Source organism: Folsomia candida, unplaced genomic scaffold (genome assembly GCF_002217175.1).
Source record: "Folsomia candida strain VU population unplaced genomic scaffold, ASM221717v1 Fcan01_Sc006, whole genome shotgun sequence".
NCBI classification, from domain to species: Eukaryota; Metazoa; Arthropoda; class Collembola; order Entomobryomorpha; family Isotomidae; genus Folsomia; species Folsomia candida.
Window position 1 is genome coordinate 3,431,013 of NW_019091198.1, and position 12,797 is coordinate 3,443,809.

The 12,797-nt window shown below is 37.1% G+C and overlaps 2 protein-coding genes across 2 annotated transcripts; both read right to left on the reverse strand.

Moving 5' to 3' along the window:
• Positions 1–317: 317 nt before the first annotated feature.
• Positions 318–7,530, reverse strand: LOC110851258 (xanthine dehydrogenase). Its single transcript, XM_022098962.2, has 26 exons — positions 7,356–7,530; positions 6,251–6,315; positions 5,957–6,132; positions 5,685–5,845; positions 5,426–5,591; positions 4,900–5,343; positions 4,726–4,828; positions 4,505–4,632; positions 4,289–4,420; positions 4,054–4,221; positions 3,691–3,972; positions 3,487–3,573; positions 3,199–3,412; positions 2,925–3,114; positions 2,390–2,846; positions 2,133–2,294; positions 1,905–2,037; positions 1,804–1,835; positions 1,586–1,714; positions 1,387–1,517; positions 1,196–1,286; positions 957–1,118; positions 793–889; positions 651–697; positions 520–580; positions 318–443 (listed from the first exon to the last, which is right to left on the reverse strand). Exons 1-26 carry the CDS (start codon positions 7,412–7,414, stop codon positions 376–378), a joined length of 3,945 nt encoding a protein of 1,314 aa, XP_021954654.1. The 5' UTR covers positions 7,415–7,530; the 3' UTR covers positions 318–375.
• A 153-nt stretch (positions 7,531–7,683) lies between these two features.
• On the reverse strand, positions 7,684–12,586 carry LOC110851246 (kelch domain-containing protein 10). Its single transcript, XM_022098947.2, has 9 exons — positions 12,310–12,586; positions 11,687–12,214; positions 10,788–10,805; positions 10,580–10,698; positions 10,097–10,491; positions 9,925–9,977; positions 9,642–9,785; positions 9,421–9,560; positions 7,684–9,305 (listed from the first exon to the last, which is right to left on the reverse strand). Exons 2-9 carry the CDS (start codon positions 11,847–11,849, stop codon positions 8,970–8,972), a joined length of 1,368 nt encoding a protein of 455 aa, XP_021954639.1. The 5' UTR covers positions 11,850–12,214; positions 12,310–12,586; the 3' UTR covers positions 7,684–8,969.
• Between the last annotated feature and the right edge of the window lie 211 nt (positions 12,587–12,797).

Genomic DNA, 12,797 nt, shown 5'->3' on the forward strand with positions numbered 1-12,797 from the left:
CATTGTCGAAGTCTCAGAGCGAAATGATGGTTCCTTACCATGAGTCGCCCACTTTTAAACAGTTGTCGGGACGCGTTCCCACAATCCTGAGTATTGTTCCCACGGTCAAATGTCGAGTTTTATATGCTGACTCCTATGTGTGATTGATATTGACGGGCAATTTAACGAATAATTGAAATGTATTTATATAGGTTACGAGTTCCTAAGTAATATTCTCACTGGATTGATTATCCGATGCATACTTCACTTTATTTCAGCATACTTTATGGAAACTCCTAACTTGTATGCTTATTTTCATAAGGAATTAATGCTTCAAATACTTAAAAGTCTCTTTTATTAATATTTGTTTATATTGATTTACATGAAAGAAAATTATTACAGCTTAAACTGACTTGATGAAGTTAAGCAATTGACCAAAACGTCTTCTACAGTAACCGGCCCGTCTGCAGATTTACAATTTTGACATATTTATTAAAAATTTATCAGAATTTTAAGTAATTTACTTGGCACACTACTTACCTAGTTCAAACCACTCATCGTGACCTGCATCTTGTCGAGCAGCATAGATAGCATTTTTTAGCTGGAAATAATAATATATTTAATAATTATCTAACTAGGAGTAATATTAGTAATAATAATAAAATAATTACTGCGAATAATACTGCAACCGCCGAACATTGAGGTGGTTCACCGGTGGCTAAATTGGCAAACATTTTAAAATTAGTACTACCATAACTCTAATTTATATGTACATATTATATCCTTTAATTCGTTTTAAAAATAATAATTTGCCTTTTGATCGCAAAATCCCAATGGGGTTTGGTGCATTTTTTAAAAGAGTAATTCTCATATCTTCAGGTATGTCTTTTGGCAAAGGAGGTTTGTAGAGCTGTCCGTGAGATGCATATTTTAAAAATCCATTAACGACAACTTTATATATAATTTAATTGACCTACCCAAGTTCCGTTGCTCAAAAGTTGACCTGTTTCGTCGTCATAAATTAGTTTCTCCGTTGTCCAATATCCAATTCCCATGATTAGAGCACCTTCCACTTGTCCCACGTCAATTGCAGGATTCAAGCTGTTTCCTGCGTCTTCAACAATGTCCACTCGTACAATCTGTGAGTGATAAAGGGGGCTCCAAGTTGTATATTACACATATTACTGGAAGGATTATGGCTTTATTGGCTATTTACCTTGTATTCTCCAGTCAACACGTCAATTTCAACCTCAGTTAAATTCACGACCCAAATGTGGTACTCTTTGAGGTTATCTTTCGGGCTTGGCCTGTAAGAAAATTAAGCCACCGTACAAATTTAGCCATAAAAATTAAGAGTTAGGATGAAAAGTGTCACTCGTCTAATACATTAAACGATTCAACACTTACATGTATGACGCACTGAGATGGACATGATTTTTGTTACAGAGTGTAACCAATTCTTGCCATGTTTTCGGTTTAAACTTTTCTTTTATTGGAGCCATTCTAGCTTTAAGCTCCTTGCAAGCTTGTTGAGCAGACTAAAATAATCCATTTTAGTAAATTTAATAATCATTTATGAAAAATATTGGAGAATTTTTTTTCTTACAAAGCAACACAGCTCACTAGTGATGGAACCTCCAGTGGTACTGGAGTTTGGAGTCACAAAATTGTAAGTGGGCTTGATTCGTATTTTCTCCATTGGAATGTCCAATTCCAATGCCACCGCTTGGGCTACCTGTGAAATAAAAATAAAAAAATAAAAACGATTTTTAAGCAATCTTGATTTTTCTAAAAAAATATATATATTTGGCATATATTTGGCACCTTGGTATTAATTCCTTGGCCAGATTCAATACCTGTATTAAGAAAAAAAGAATTTAACTGAGCTGTAAATTGCGCAAAATGTGTGTAAATTCGGACCATACCCCCATGCGAGACTACAACAGTGCCATCATTCTTGTAAATTGCTACATAAGCAGGATACTTCATGTCGCCAAAATATTCAAGCGGATATCTCATCGGAACAATGGCCATTCCTCGCTTTCGCCAACGATTTGACTATAACATGAATTAATTAACACTTATTCACGAGAGTCGAGACAGATCCACTTTAAGAAACATAAAGCCAATAAAGCTTATTGTAAATAATTAACCTTATTAAAATCTGCAATAAATTTCTTCCTCTCTTCCATACTGCCAGAAGTTTTTATTTCTTCAAGCATTCTGGGAATTAAGTTGTCTCCCTCCATCGTTCCTTCGACTTCGCATGTAGAAATCAATTTGTCTCCAGACGTGATCATGTTAGCAAGCCGGACCTTAAAAATTGATATGCACGAAAAGTCTCATGTTATTGAAGACATTCTACTCGTTTGTATTCTACACATATCGATTAATTGATGTATTCAAATACCTCCAGTGGGTCCAACTTCAATTGGAATGCAATATGTTCCATCAAGTTTTCAACCAAAGCAATCCCTGGAGTTGACCCTGGGGCTCGGCACCAGGTGTTGGGTGCGGTCGATGTAATGATATTTACAGGCTCGAGTTCCCAACCGATTGCTCGGTACATTGATTGAAAAAATGAGATCCCAGCTTCTGCTGTCTCCTCATTAGCAGACATGCCAGGGTCACTAAATATTTTCCCCTTTAAACTAAGGATTTGTCCCTTGTCGTCAACTTCCATCTCATATTTCATTAAATATGGATTCCTCTTGCCGATCATTTTCATGTTAGTTTCTAAATCCAGGGCGACTCTCACAGGACGATTAACAACCTGCGCAGCCACCGCGCAGGCTGTCGCTATTTGACTGCAACGAGTGATTTTGCTCCCAAACGCACCACCCAATCGTCTCACCTGAATGTTGACTCTGTAAAAGAATTGAGATTATTAGGAACTTTTCTAAAATTACGGAAACGATGGAATTTGCTTTCCAAATGCTCATTACTCATTATTTTGGATTTTTAGTGCAGACGCCACGGATGCTTGGATCAGGTCAATCCATTGTGTCGAAGAGTAGACATCCATCCCATCTTCGCGAGGATGACAAATTGCTATCTGAGTTTCCATCTGAAAGTGGTACTGAGCTCCGATGGCGAACTCTCCCTTGAGTGTTTGCTTTGAAGCTTTGTCACTGGCTGGAAATATTTTGGAGGATTTGAAATGTTAAAATCGCTCTATATATTTCTCCTAAATTATGGCATGCAATGTGATAATCATACTTTGCGAGCTTTTAACGACTGTCGTAAATAGTTTGTCGTACGAGCCGTCATTTTCTGCACGACGAATTCCTTGGCGAATGCTCATAACGCCCTTTTCCACATTTCCATACTCAACTTTGACCTTCTTGGCTCCCTCAAATGCAGCAAGCTGTGTCTCGGCAATGACTAATCCTACTGCTTGGCCAGCATAGTAAACTTTATCCGTGGCAAACACCTGTATAGGGCAAAACCCTCACTTTAGATTTTATGAAATTTAATTATTCATGTCTTATTGGTTAATAATATTACTTCCTCTGCTGATTTGGAGAATATCATGTAGTTATTGGTTCCAGGGATGTCACTGGCTTTGATGAAGCGAACAACTCCAGGGACTTTCTATGGAATAGTATTAATAATAATTTCTTTGTTAATTTTTCTTTGTTTGTTTTTGTTTTTCTTTCTTTTAAAAATTTCTTTGTTAGTAAAGCCGCTATAATTATTTGCTGAACCTACATAAGCCTCAGAGGGGTCAATGCCTTTAAGATCCGCTTTGGCCACCGTGCTCAAAACAAATGCTCCAAAAAGTTCTCCAAATTGTGGATTTATGTCGTTGATGTACTCTGCTGTTCCAGAAACTTGGGGAAGGGATTCCAATTTTAGAACAGGTTTATTTATTGGCCACGTGGATTTGTCGGTATCATAAGTTTGCATCCCATGCGTCAGATTTCTCTTAATGTTCTTTCCTCCAGATTGTAATTCTGGAGTGGCGGAAGGTCCGATAATGTCCAGAATGCACTAAATTAATGGAAGTATTATTTTTCGAAATTTACCGAGGAAATTAATTTTGAGAAATTGACAGATATAAAATCATATTACTTTGTATAATAAAGTTTGAGTGAGAAGCTTCCTGTACTGGACAGATCCTTCGGCTGGGTTGACATCAGGATTTACTTCCTGTGCCAAAACGTCCATAATACCTTTCACGACAGTTTGGTCTTTGAGGGATTTTCCGGAGATAAATAATTCCGTGTTTTTCGCATGTGCCTGCATGAATAATACGCACGTAGATAAATAACTACTTAAGAGGAGACGGATTAGTTAACAAACTTACAAACTCGGTGCTTATTCCTCCAAACACAATGCGTGGTTTATCAATAATTTTGAAATTGTTATTGGTCTTGTCAACGTTCATAAAGAATCCAGCATTGACGTATGCATGGGCATTTTGGAAACGCCGAGTGATCTATATCAACGAATGACATTAATTATTACAAGGTCACAGTGTAATATATTAATGCAATATGGAGTTTGGAGTGCTCTTGGATACCTTGAATGATCGAAAAAAATGCTGCTTCGAATATGGCTTAAAATGAATGGAGACAATTATTTTTCCTTCCATATTTAGAGTCAGGAACTCGGTCAACGTGGATAAGTCTAAGCAAGTTGCCGACGAAGCTGAAAATCCAAAATTGTCAAATAGATATGTCCCCCATGTTTAAGACCATGCAGTTTCATGTGGATATGTAAATATTATGCAAATATACTTACCAATTGAAATTTGTGCACCAACAGTTTCGAAAATTGTGAACAGATCGGAAGGAAATTCTCGATGATTCCGCTTCAACATTAGATTCCCAGCTAAAGTTCCAACCTATTTAAAATTTTCGAGTGTGAGACAGTACTGGTCATTTCCCTACTTTAATAGATATATTTAAATCTTACATTGCGAACTGCTACATTTGCAATCCTCTGAATATGTTTGCTCAAGGGTAATGCGTATTCAAATCCAGACACTTTGGCAGCCTGTTTTAATGCAATGATGGCACGAGTCAGTGTTACACATCCTCCAAGAACTAAATTTCCAGGTCCAACTTCCACAGTTTTCAGTCCTTCAGTGTTTCCAATGTCGACGAATGCTTTGAATTGTTTCATGTCGTCTTTGAAAACTCCTGATCCTGTGTTCCCGGCCACAATTCTGGCAATTTTACCAGCCTGCTTAAAGTTCTCTAAAGCTTCAAAAGCCTTCTCGATAGTCGTCACTTTCACCCATTCTTCTCCAGTCGGTATACTGAGCAGAACGTCGCACTGCTTAGCAGGTGATCCATTCGTGTGGGTGCATTGGGTTTCAGACTCTTGTTTCCGAAGTGAACACTGGACTCCAAGTTCCTATAATTTTATTCAGTAATTAATGTCATTGCCATTTGTCCCATGTATTTCACCGATGTTTAATTTTTATAAGTGAACTGACCTCAATATCCATTGCCTCACATTTTCTTAACAGTTCCTCCGGAGCGTCGGATGCTAAGGACTTGAAAGCGTCGAGGATAGGTCGGTAGCCGGTACAACGGCAAATGTTTCCATCAAAGCCGTTTTCAATATGTTTGGCTTTCAGAATTTTCTTGGACTCCATCAGGCTGAAATATAAATCAAGCTCTCTCATTTTATGTTTTTTGGTACTAAATAGCATCTTAGTCTTCATGGTATTTAAAACCTTCGTGCACACCCACCTGTACATGTTCATAATTACTCCTCCGGTACAGAATCCACACTGCGTTCCTCCAAAGTTGGCTAGGCGTTTCTGTATCTCATGATATCCTTCCTGGGCATTCCCAATGTTCTCCACCGTGGTAATATCCCAACCATCACAGCTTAAGGTCGGGATGAGGCACTGCATTTAATTAAGCAGTAATTTAAAAATGTTCAAATGCAAGCTTTAACTTAAAGTTTCAAACATTGGTGATGTGCTATACTGAATTGTTTAGTATGTAAATGAACCTACTGAATTTGCAGCGCGAACCACAGTGTCCCCGGTAGCGTTTACCGTCTTTAAGCTTACGATGCATGCCCCACATCCTCCTTCTCGACACATGCTTTTAGTCCCACGAAGGCCCGCCTTGTCGCGAATGAAGTCCACGAGTCGGTCGTGAGGACCTAAATTGTCCGACGCAGGGTGGACTATGATGTTGAAGGATAAAGCATTTTTCATTTGATTATTACATAACTAATTACGATTAGCAAACGCTTTTTAAGTTTCTCATTTTTCAATTTCTAAAGTTGATATTGTTGTAATTACCAGTGTATGGATTTCCATTGATCATAAACGTGATGGAATTGTTACTCCCGATGGGCTCTCCACCCCTACAAATTACAGGTACCATAATTGTCTCACTTTTGTATGTACCTACTTGTCTGGCTGGATAGTACTTCTTCGTCTCAGGGCAAATTGTGTTATGCGGCAGATTGTGCGAATGTGCCGAGTGAACACGTTGCAGATAACTCAAAATTGAGATAGAGAGTGATCAATGACGGCACTAATTCTTATCAATCACAAAACGTTTCTCGTGTCAGTTGACCATGCCAATTGTGCATGTTGCATGAAAGAGTGACAGAAATATAGACCATATTGCAGACCCACTCCCTTGCCTGGATCCTGCCCACAAAAAATCGCAAGAATATGTATGTACGTTAACCAGTATGCCGTACAAAGTATAATAAATCAGGCTAGACTGTTGTGAAGTTAATTATAGTTAGTTTAACTGTCTAACTAGAATATATGAACAACAATCCACGGCGAGGACCTGCATTTTTTACATGCATGCACAGACGGGATACTGGACTTGGATGCAAATACGAGTTATATGTAACCAAATATTTATTATACGTACAACGGTGATATTGCTGACACTCATTATTTTTATTTTTACTTTGGTGGAGTAGGCGTTAATTACTTGGGTCATGCAATTTATCCAACCACAACGCAGTTACGTTCACAAGATACATAATCAGTCGCGCAGATTGTTTCACTCCCATTTTTAATCTCCCATTACATAGTTGTCTCGTCCTATTCTTCGTTTCTAAGAAAATCCATTCTGGAGCCGTGTTCAAGTATTACAGACTTACTTGTCGTGGTACAAAATTTGCTCTTCACAATAATTTTGTCTCCTTTTCCAGTTTTTGCATATGTACATAAACGGAAAATGAAGGATAAACGCACATGTGCGTAGGTTTCAAATTCACATTGGAAATATCTTTGACTAAATAAATAAGTTCTATGCTATTTATTAATTAATGATGCCACAAATTCACTCCGTCATTTTGCATTATATGAATGTACTATCCAAGCCACTGAAGATGGATATAAAAATGCGACGCTTGTCTGACACTAGTTTGTTTCTTACGGTTCGGTGATGCAAATGTTGCTGCTTTTCTCTTCGTCTGCACTTAAGTTAGCACCCATGTCAGGATTTTAGAAAACTCAAAGTTTTTTAAAAATTAAATATTTGCATATATATAAATACTCGGGCAGAAAATGCAACTTTGCAAAAAACACTAATATCTGGAAAAATCACATCTGTTACTGGTGATGGATATAATAATGCTAAGCTAAATGCATATATATATGTAGTAGTTCTTTATTAACTACGTTACCACAAGTTGGTTCAACAGTACTGGTAGTAGTCATAGTTGTTTGCTTGAGGCAGTATTTGGCGTGCATGATGGACACTCTTGATGGACAATCGTTCAAGTTTTATTTATTTTAATCATTTGAAAACGTCAAATTTTATACAGATCTTGCGGTTATATGATATATATAAAGTTATTTGATTATTTTCGTAAAGTAAACTATGAACACTCACACTCACGTTTTAATTGCAGTCAGTCGAGACTTGCTCCCATTTGCGACGCCTTTTCCGTGTTCAGTTTTTCCATAGTTCATAACAAAATAGTTTTCCCATCATTCAATAAATTGTCACTAACAAGTAAGTGCTAAGTTATCCATTATTGCACCAAAAGTACAGAAACTTTCAAGACTTGCAAGTTAAGTTGCAAGAATACATTTTATAATCGTTAAAGTCATAACAATGTCAAAGCTTAGCAGCCGTGAAATAAGCTAGTGCGCTCATTAAGAAACTGGAGTATCTTTTTTTTGTAAGAACTATAGAAGAGCTGAGAAACGGATAGGAACAAGCTTTCTGAATTTACAGTACGGAATACTCCTGGGAATTCATGTCCAAACAACATTATCAATTATATTTAATTAAATAATTAAGTTCGTCTGAGGAGAAACTATAATTAATTAGTGTGGGCAACGTTTGCCGTACTACTACTGCTATTTTGAAATTTAAGCAATCTGGAATCGAAATATAGTAATTACCTACTTCAATTCGAGATCCAATAAAGCTTAACTACAGTCTAATAAATTGATAATTATGATACTATAAGCATTCCAGATCCATGCTGTTGATAAATAAATAAATAATACATCATCGCATTACATCAAAAAGAATACAACATTAAAACTTTTACAAACCTTGGGCACAACATATTATTTGTATATTTTGATTATACTCAAAATACAATAATATAATAATACTAATAATTTGATACGTTATTCAATTTACTAAAATTGCACTTAAAAGATCTAATTATTACAATTGATACAAATTTTTAGTTCACACCGTAGTATACTGTAGTCAGCCCAGTAATTTCCATAGCCAGATGGGATATACATGCATATAAATAGAGATATAGTTTATGCGAATAATTTTGATGGGAAAATCTAGTACTTTGAGCTGAGCTAGTATATTATCACTTATAAATATAAGATGGAGTACTTGTTTCAGTATGCGATAAAGGCTGAGCAAGCAACATTTCTTGCAGTTCTTGTGGAGATTGGTACTGTTTAACTGTGAAATTCTACTTAATCATTCGTATCTGCGTACGTTACATGACAACAATTTAGATGATACGTGAGGCTTGGGCGTGGGGATTTTTCTAGTAAATACGGGTTATCAATAGCCAATTGCGACCGAAGCAGGTTCAATTTCCATGTCCGCCATCTTTCCACTACCAGACTCAGGTAACTGCATGAGGTTTGAAATCCAGTGTCGACTGGTGGAGGGACCTTCAGGAGGAGCAGGGTGGACAAGGTTTACAAATTCTTGCGGAATTCCCATCTTCAGCAGTTCGGAATGACTCATCGAGCGGAGCTTCTTATTGTAATGCAGCACTGCTTCCCAACATATTTCCTTCAATTTTGGTATCTTGAGCCAAATTTTGAAAACTTGGTTTGTTCGGGTGTTGAGACGCATGTCAGCAACTCCACCAAACATGTACATGCACCCAGACTGGAGTAATAACATTAATTTTGTAGATAACGTAATCAGTAAACATGTCTTCATCACTGAGGAGCAACCATTTAATGTAATTTATAAGATATTTGTTAATTAAAAAACATCTCACGTTAGTAACACTAGTTGAATGAAAGTACAATGGGACGGGCATCGTGACAATCAATTCAGTCCATTTCATAGTTGGCAGATGCAGCATCCAGACATCGTTGAAAATCGTGCGACTATCGTATCCTCCGTTGATGATTACATCTGCAAATAAAATAACATTGCATGAATACCATAAACTCGTCAAAGTTAGACCAAAATTTAGTTACAATGACTGCTACTTACTATCCCCAATTTGTACGCTTCCTTGGCATTTTCGAGCCGCCGGATACCGATTGTTGTAGGGTTTTGTTGCTAGGGCTTTCCACTGTTTAGATTTTACGTCGAAAGCATGAACTTGCTTCAAATTGTACGCTTGAGCTGCCGTTCCTTTTTTCAATAATCAACAATAATAATTAATACAGTAATTACTCGTCAAGCGTAGTTACCTTTAAAAATGCATATTGATTTAAAAATAATATGTAGTAACAATTGATTTAAGCAAATCATTGACTATTTGACTACTTACCCCCGCCAAGGATAAAGATTTTTTCTCCGTCAAAAGCTACTTCATGTCGGTATCTAGTAGATTAGAAGATGGAAAACACATAAATTAAATTGTAAGAGTTTGTTCATTATGTTAAAAAGATAATAACCATGATAATACTATTTACTACTATTTATTATGAATACATATATACCTAGATTCCGGCTCATCTAGTTCCCCACGTGATACGAACAATTTTTCCCATTCGAGCGTATTCATGTTCAGTTTGTGAATGTCCATGGAGTACGTGTAACCTGTGGTGCCTCCAATCACATAAAAATCTTTGTTTTTGCGATCCAAAACAACAGCCTGTCCATATTGAGGTATTGGGGGTTGCCCCGTTGTTTCTAAGCATTTCCATTCCAGACTTCGGAGGTCGCAAATGTTCATCTTATTAGAAGAACAGCCTCCAAAAGGAACCCCTGTCCCCCCAAACACCAACAAATGATTTCCATGAAGGACGGCAGAATGAGAAGCGAGCTCCTTGGGAGCTTTTCCTAACGTTGGTAATCGTATCCATTGGGCCTCAGCAAAGTTGTAGCACCACAACTAGTAAACAAATAGAGATAACAAGCTTAGTACTGGTGCACATGGCAAACAACCACACGTATTTTACTTAGTCAAATAAATAAACAACCTCTTGAAATAGGCGTTGGGATCCATGGGCAAGATGCGGTGGCCAATTTGAGTTTATGCTGGTTTCCAAGTAGCCTCCGAAAGAATACATATTGCCATCATCACAAACTACTCGATGACCTGAATAATTAGCACAATAAATTGATAACACTGTCGTTAGGAAAACTCATTATCTTGCTCTCAGTTTACTTTTAGTTTTAAAAACTTACCCGATCGAGGGTCAGGCACTGTAAATAAAAAATTAGACTAAAAATTAACTAATTAATCACGTTTGCTGTCATTAGTTAGTAATAGGATATGCGTCCTATTAACCACCAATTAACTACTATTAACATGACCTGACCTCTTAAATTTGAAACCAATTTATCTCTTTTTCATTTTGCTACGGTTAATAGTGGAACGTTTGAACGTTCAGGTAGATTCGACAAAAAAAAATTATCGTACGAGGTTTCAGAACAATACACTTGACCCTTGAAAGTATACGCATGCATGATAACGGATATATGCATGCATGAATATATATGTATATATTGTAGTGCATGCAATGATCCGTTCTGCTGTTATCCTCACATTTTAAATTGTTTCGTACTGATCAATAAAGATTGACAAGATAAAAAGGTGCAGTGACTGCGTATATAGCCTATCACCTAATTATGAACGAAAGTAAACTAGAGATAAAAGAAGTCCGACATATCTCTCTATTTAATACATATCACTCTCTCTTAACCGCAAAACATCACACCACTCCTTTCGTAATAACAAAATGAATTATCCACCTACCAATTTAAGCAATAGAAATTAAGAAATAACAATAGTAGATTATCAATCAAAACATCCACGATTCTAATAATTAGACCATTACAATGAAACTCACTTATATGCATACGATGACGTAGGCCATTTGTCCCTAGTTAGCATATAATAGAATGATATCACAATGATGATACCAACTTGGAAAATTAATGAATAACATCAGCGGACAAATTTGAAGGATGCACGTGTTTCAAATCAGAGCGACATCATTGACCATCGATCGATGTGTGATGTTTTGTTTTCCACGAGAATTGTACCCATCAACAAAAAAGAACGCAAACAAAAAAAAACATACCTTTCGGTGCAATACAATGATGCGGTTTCAGCCCCTTAATACAATCCACGAGGAGTTCCTGAAATTCGAACGGTTTGAAGGCATACTTCTCTTGCGATGCGAGCTTGTTTGTTCGACATCGATCGCAACGTTTCGCCAACAAACGGTCCTTCGCTCTCTTCATGGCTTCAATGATTACTCCTTTTACTTCGAAGGAGCTGCTGTAAATCTGTTCGAAGTCCACGATTTGGGGGTTGTAGTCGAATCCGACACTCCGAGGGTCAATCAAACGGACGACAGTATTGAGACACAGGTTGAGCAAGGGCTTCAAAGTGCGAGACCTGAGGATCCTTTGTAGAAGTCCAGTAGAGGAATAATAGTTAAGTGAAGCCGAGGGATCAATGATTGCAAATTACAAAGACAAGATTTTTTTCCTAATTAATTCAGTCCCCTCTTCACCGTACAAGAATTTGAAAGTTTATAATAACGAGCGAAACGAATCCTAATCAGCCTTCTTTAGGTCCAAATTTTTCTACGACTAGAAGAGAACTGTAAAATAGACCCAAAAATATTTTTTTAATCCCGTTAAAAACTTAAAAACAAAATGTGAAAAGGACGGGTTGCTTTTAGTTTTACAAATTCACCTGTTATAACCTCCTTGAAGTGTGAATTAGAAAAGAAATTCCACTTCCGACCCTTCCTAGACTAGTGTTCACTGAAATTTGAAAGTGTTGTCCTCACGTATCGGAGGAAATTGAATAATCGTTTTCAAAAAGAGAGGGACAGCTGCTGCTATGTTCACACGCCAAAGGAGAGCGAGGATTCTGAGGAGAAGCAATTTTTTAGGATGGCTGGAGTTCACCTACTCGCTCACTCAAATAAAACACACGAAAACCAACCACGGAGATGGCCAAATTAGAATGAATGCACTGTTTGGTTGGCTACCACTTTTGCATCAAGGAAGGCAAGAGAGAGAGAGAATCCGAGATTGGAGGGGCAACAACAACAAAGTGACAAGTGTATAATATGCGACCTACTAAATGAAATGAAAACGGCTGTGGTGTGAAATATATGTAAAATAGAACTACTAGTCGCCCAAATAATGTCACCTCTTCTAAATATCAAGAGGTGA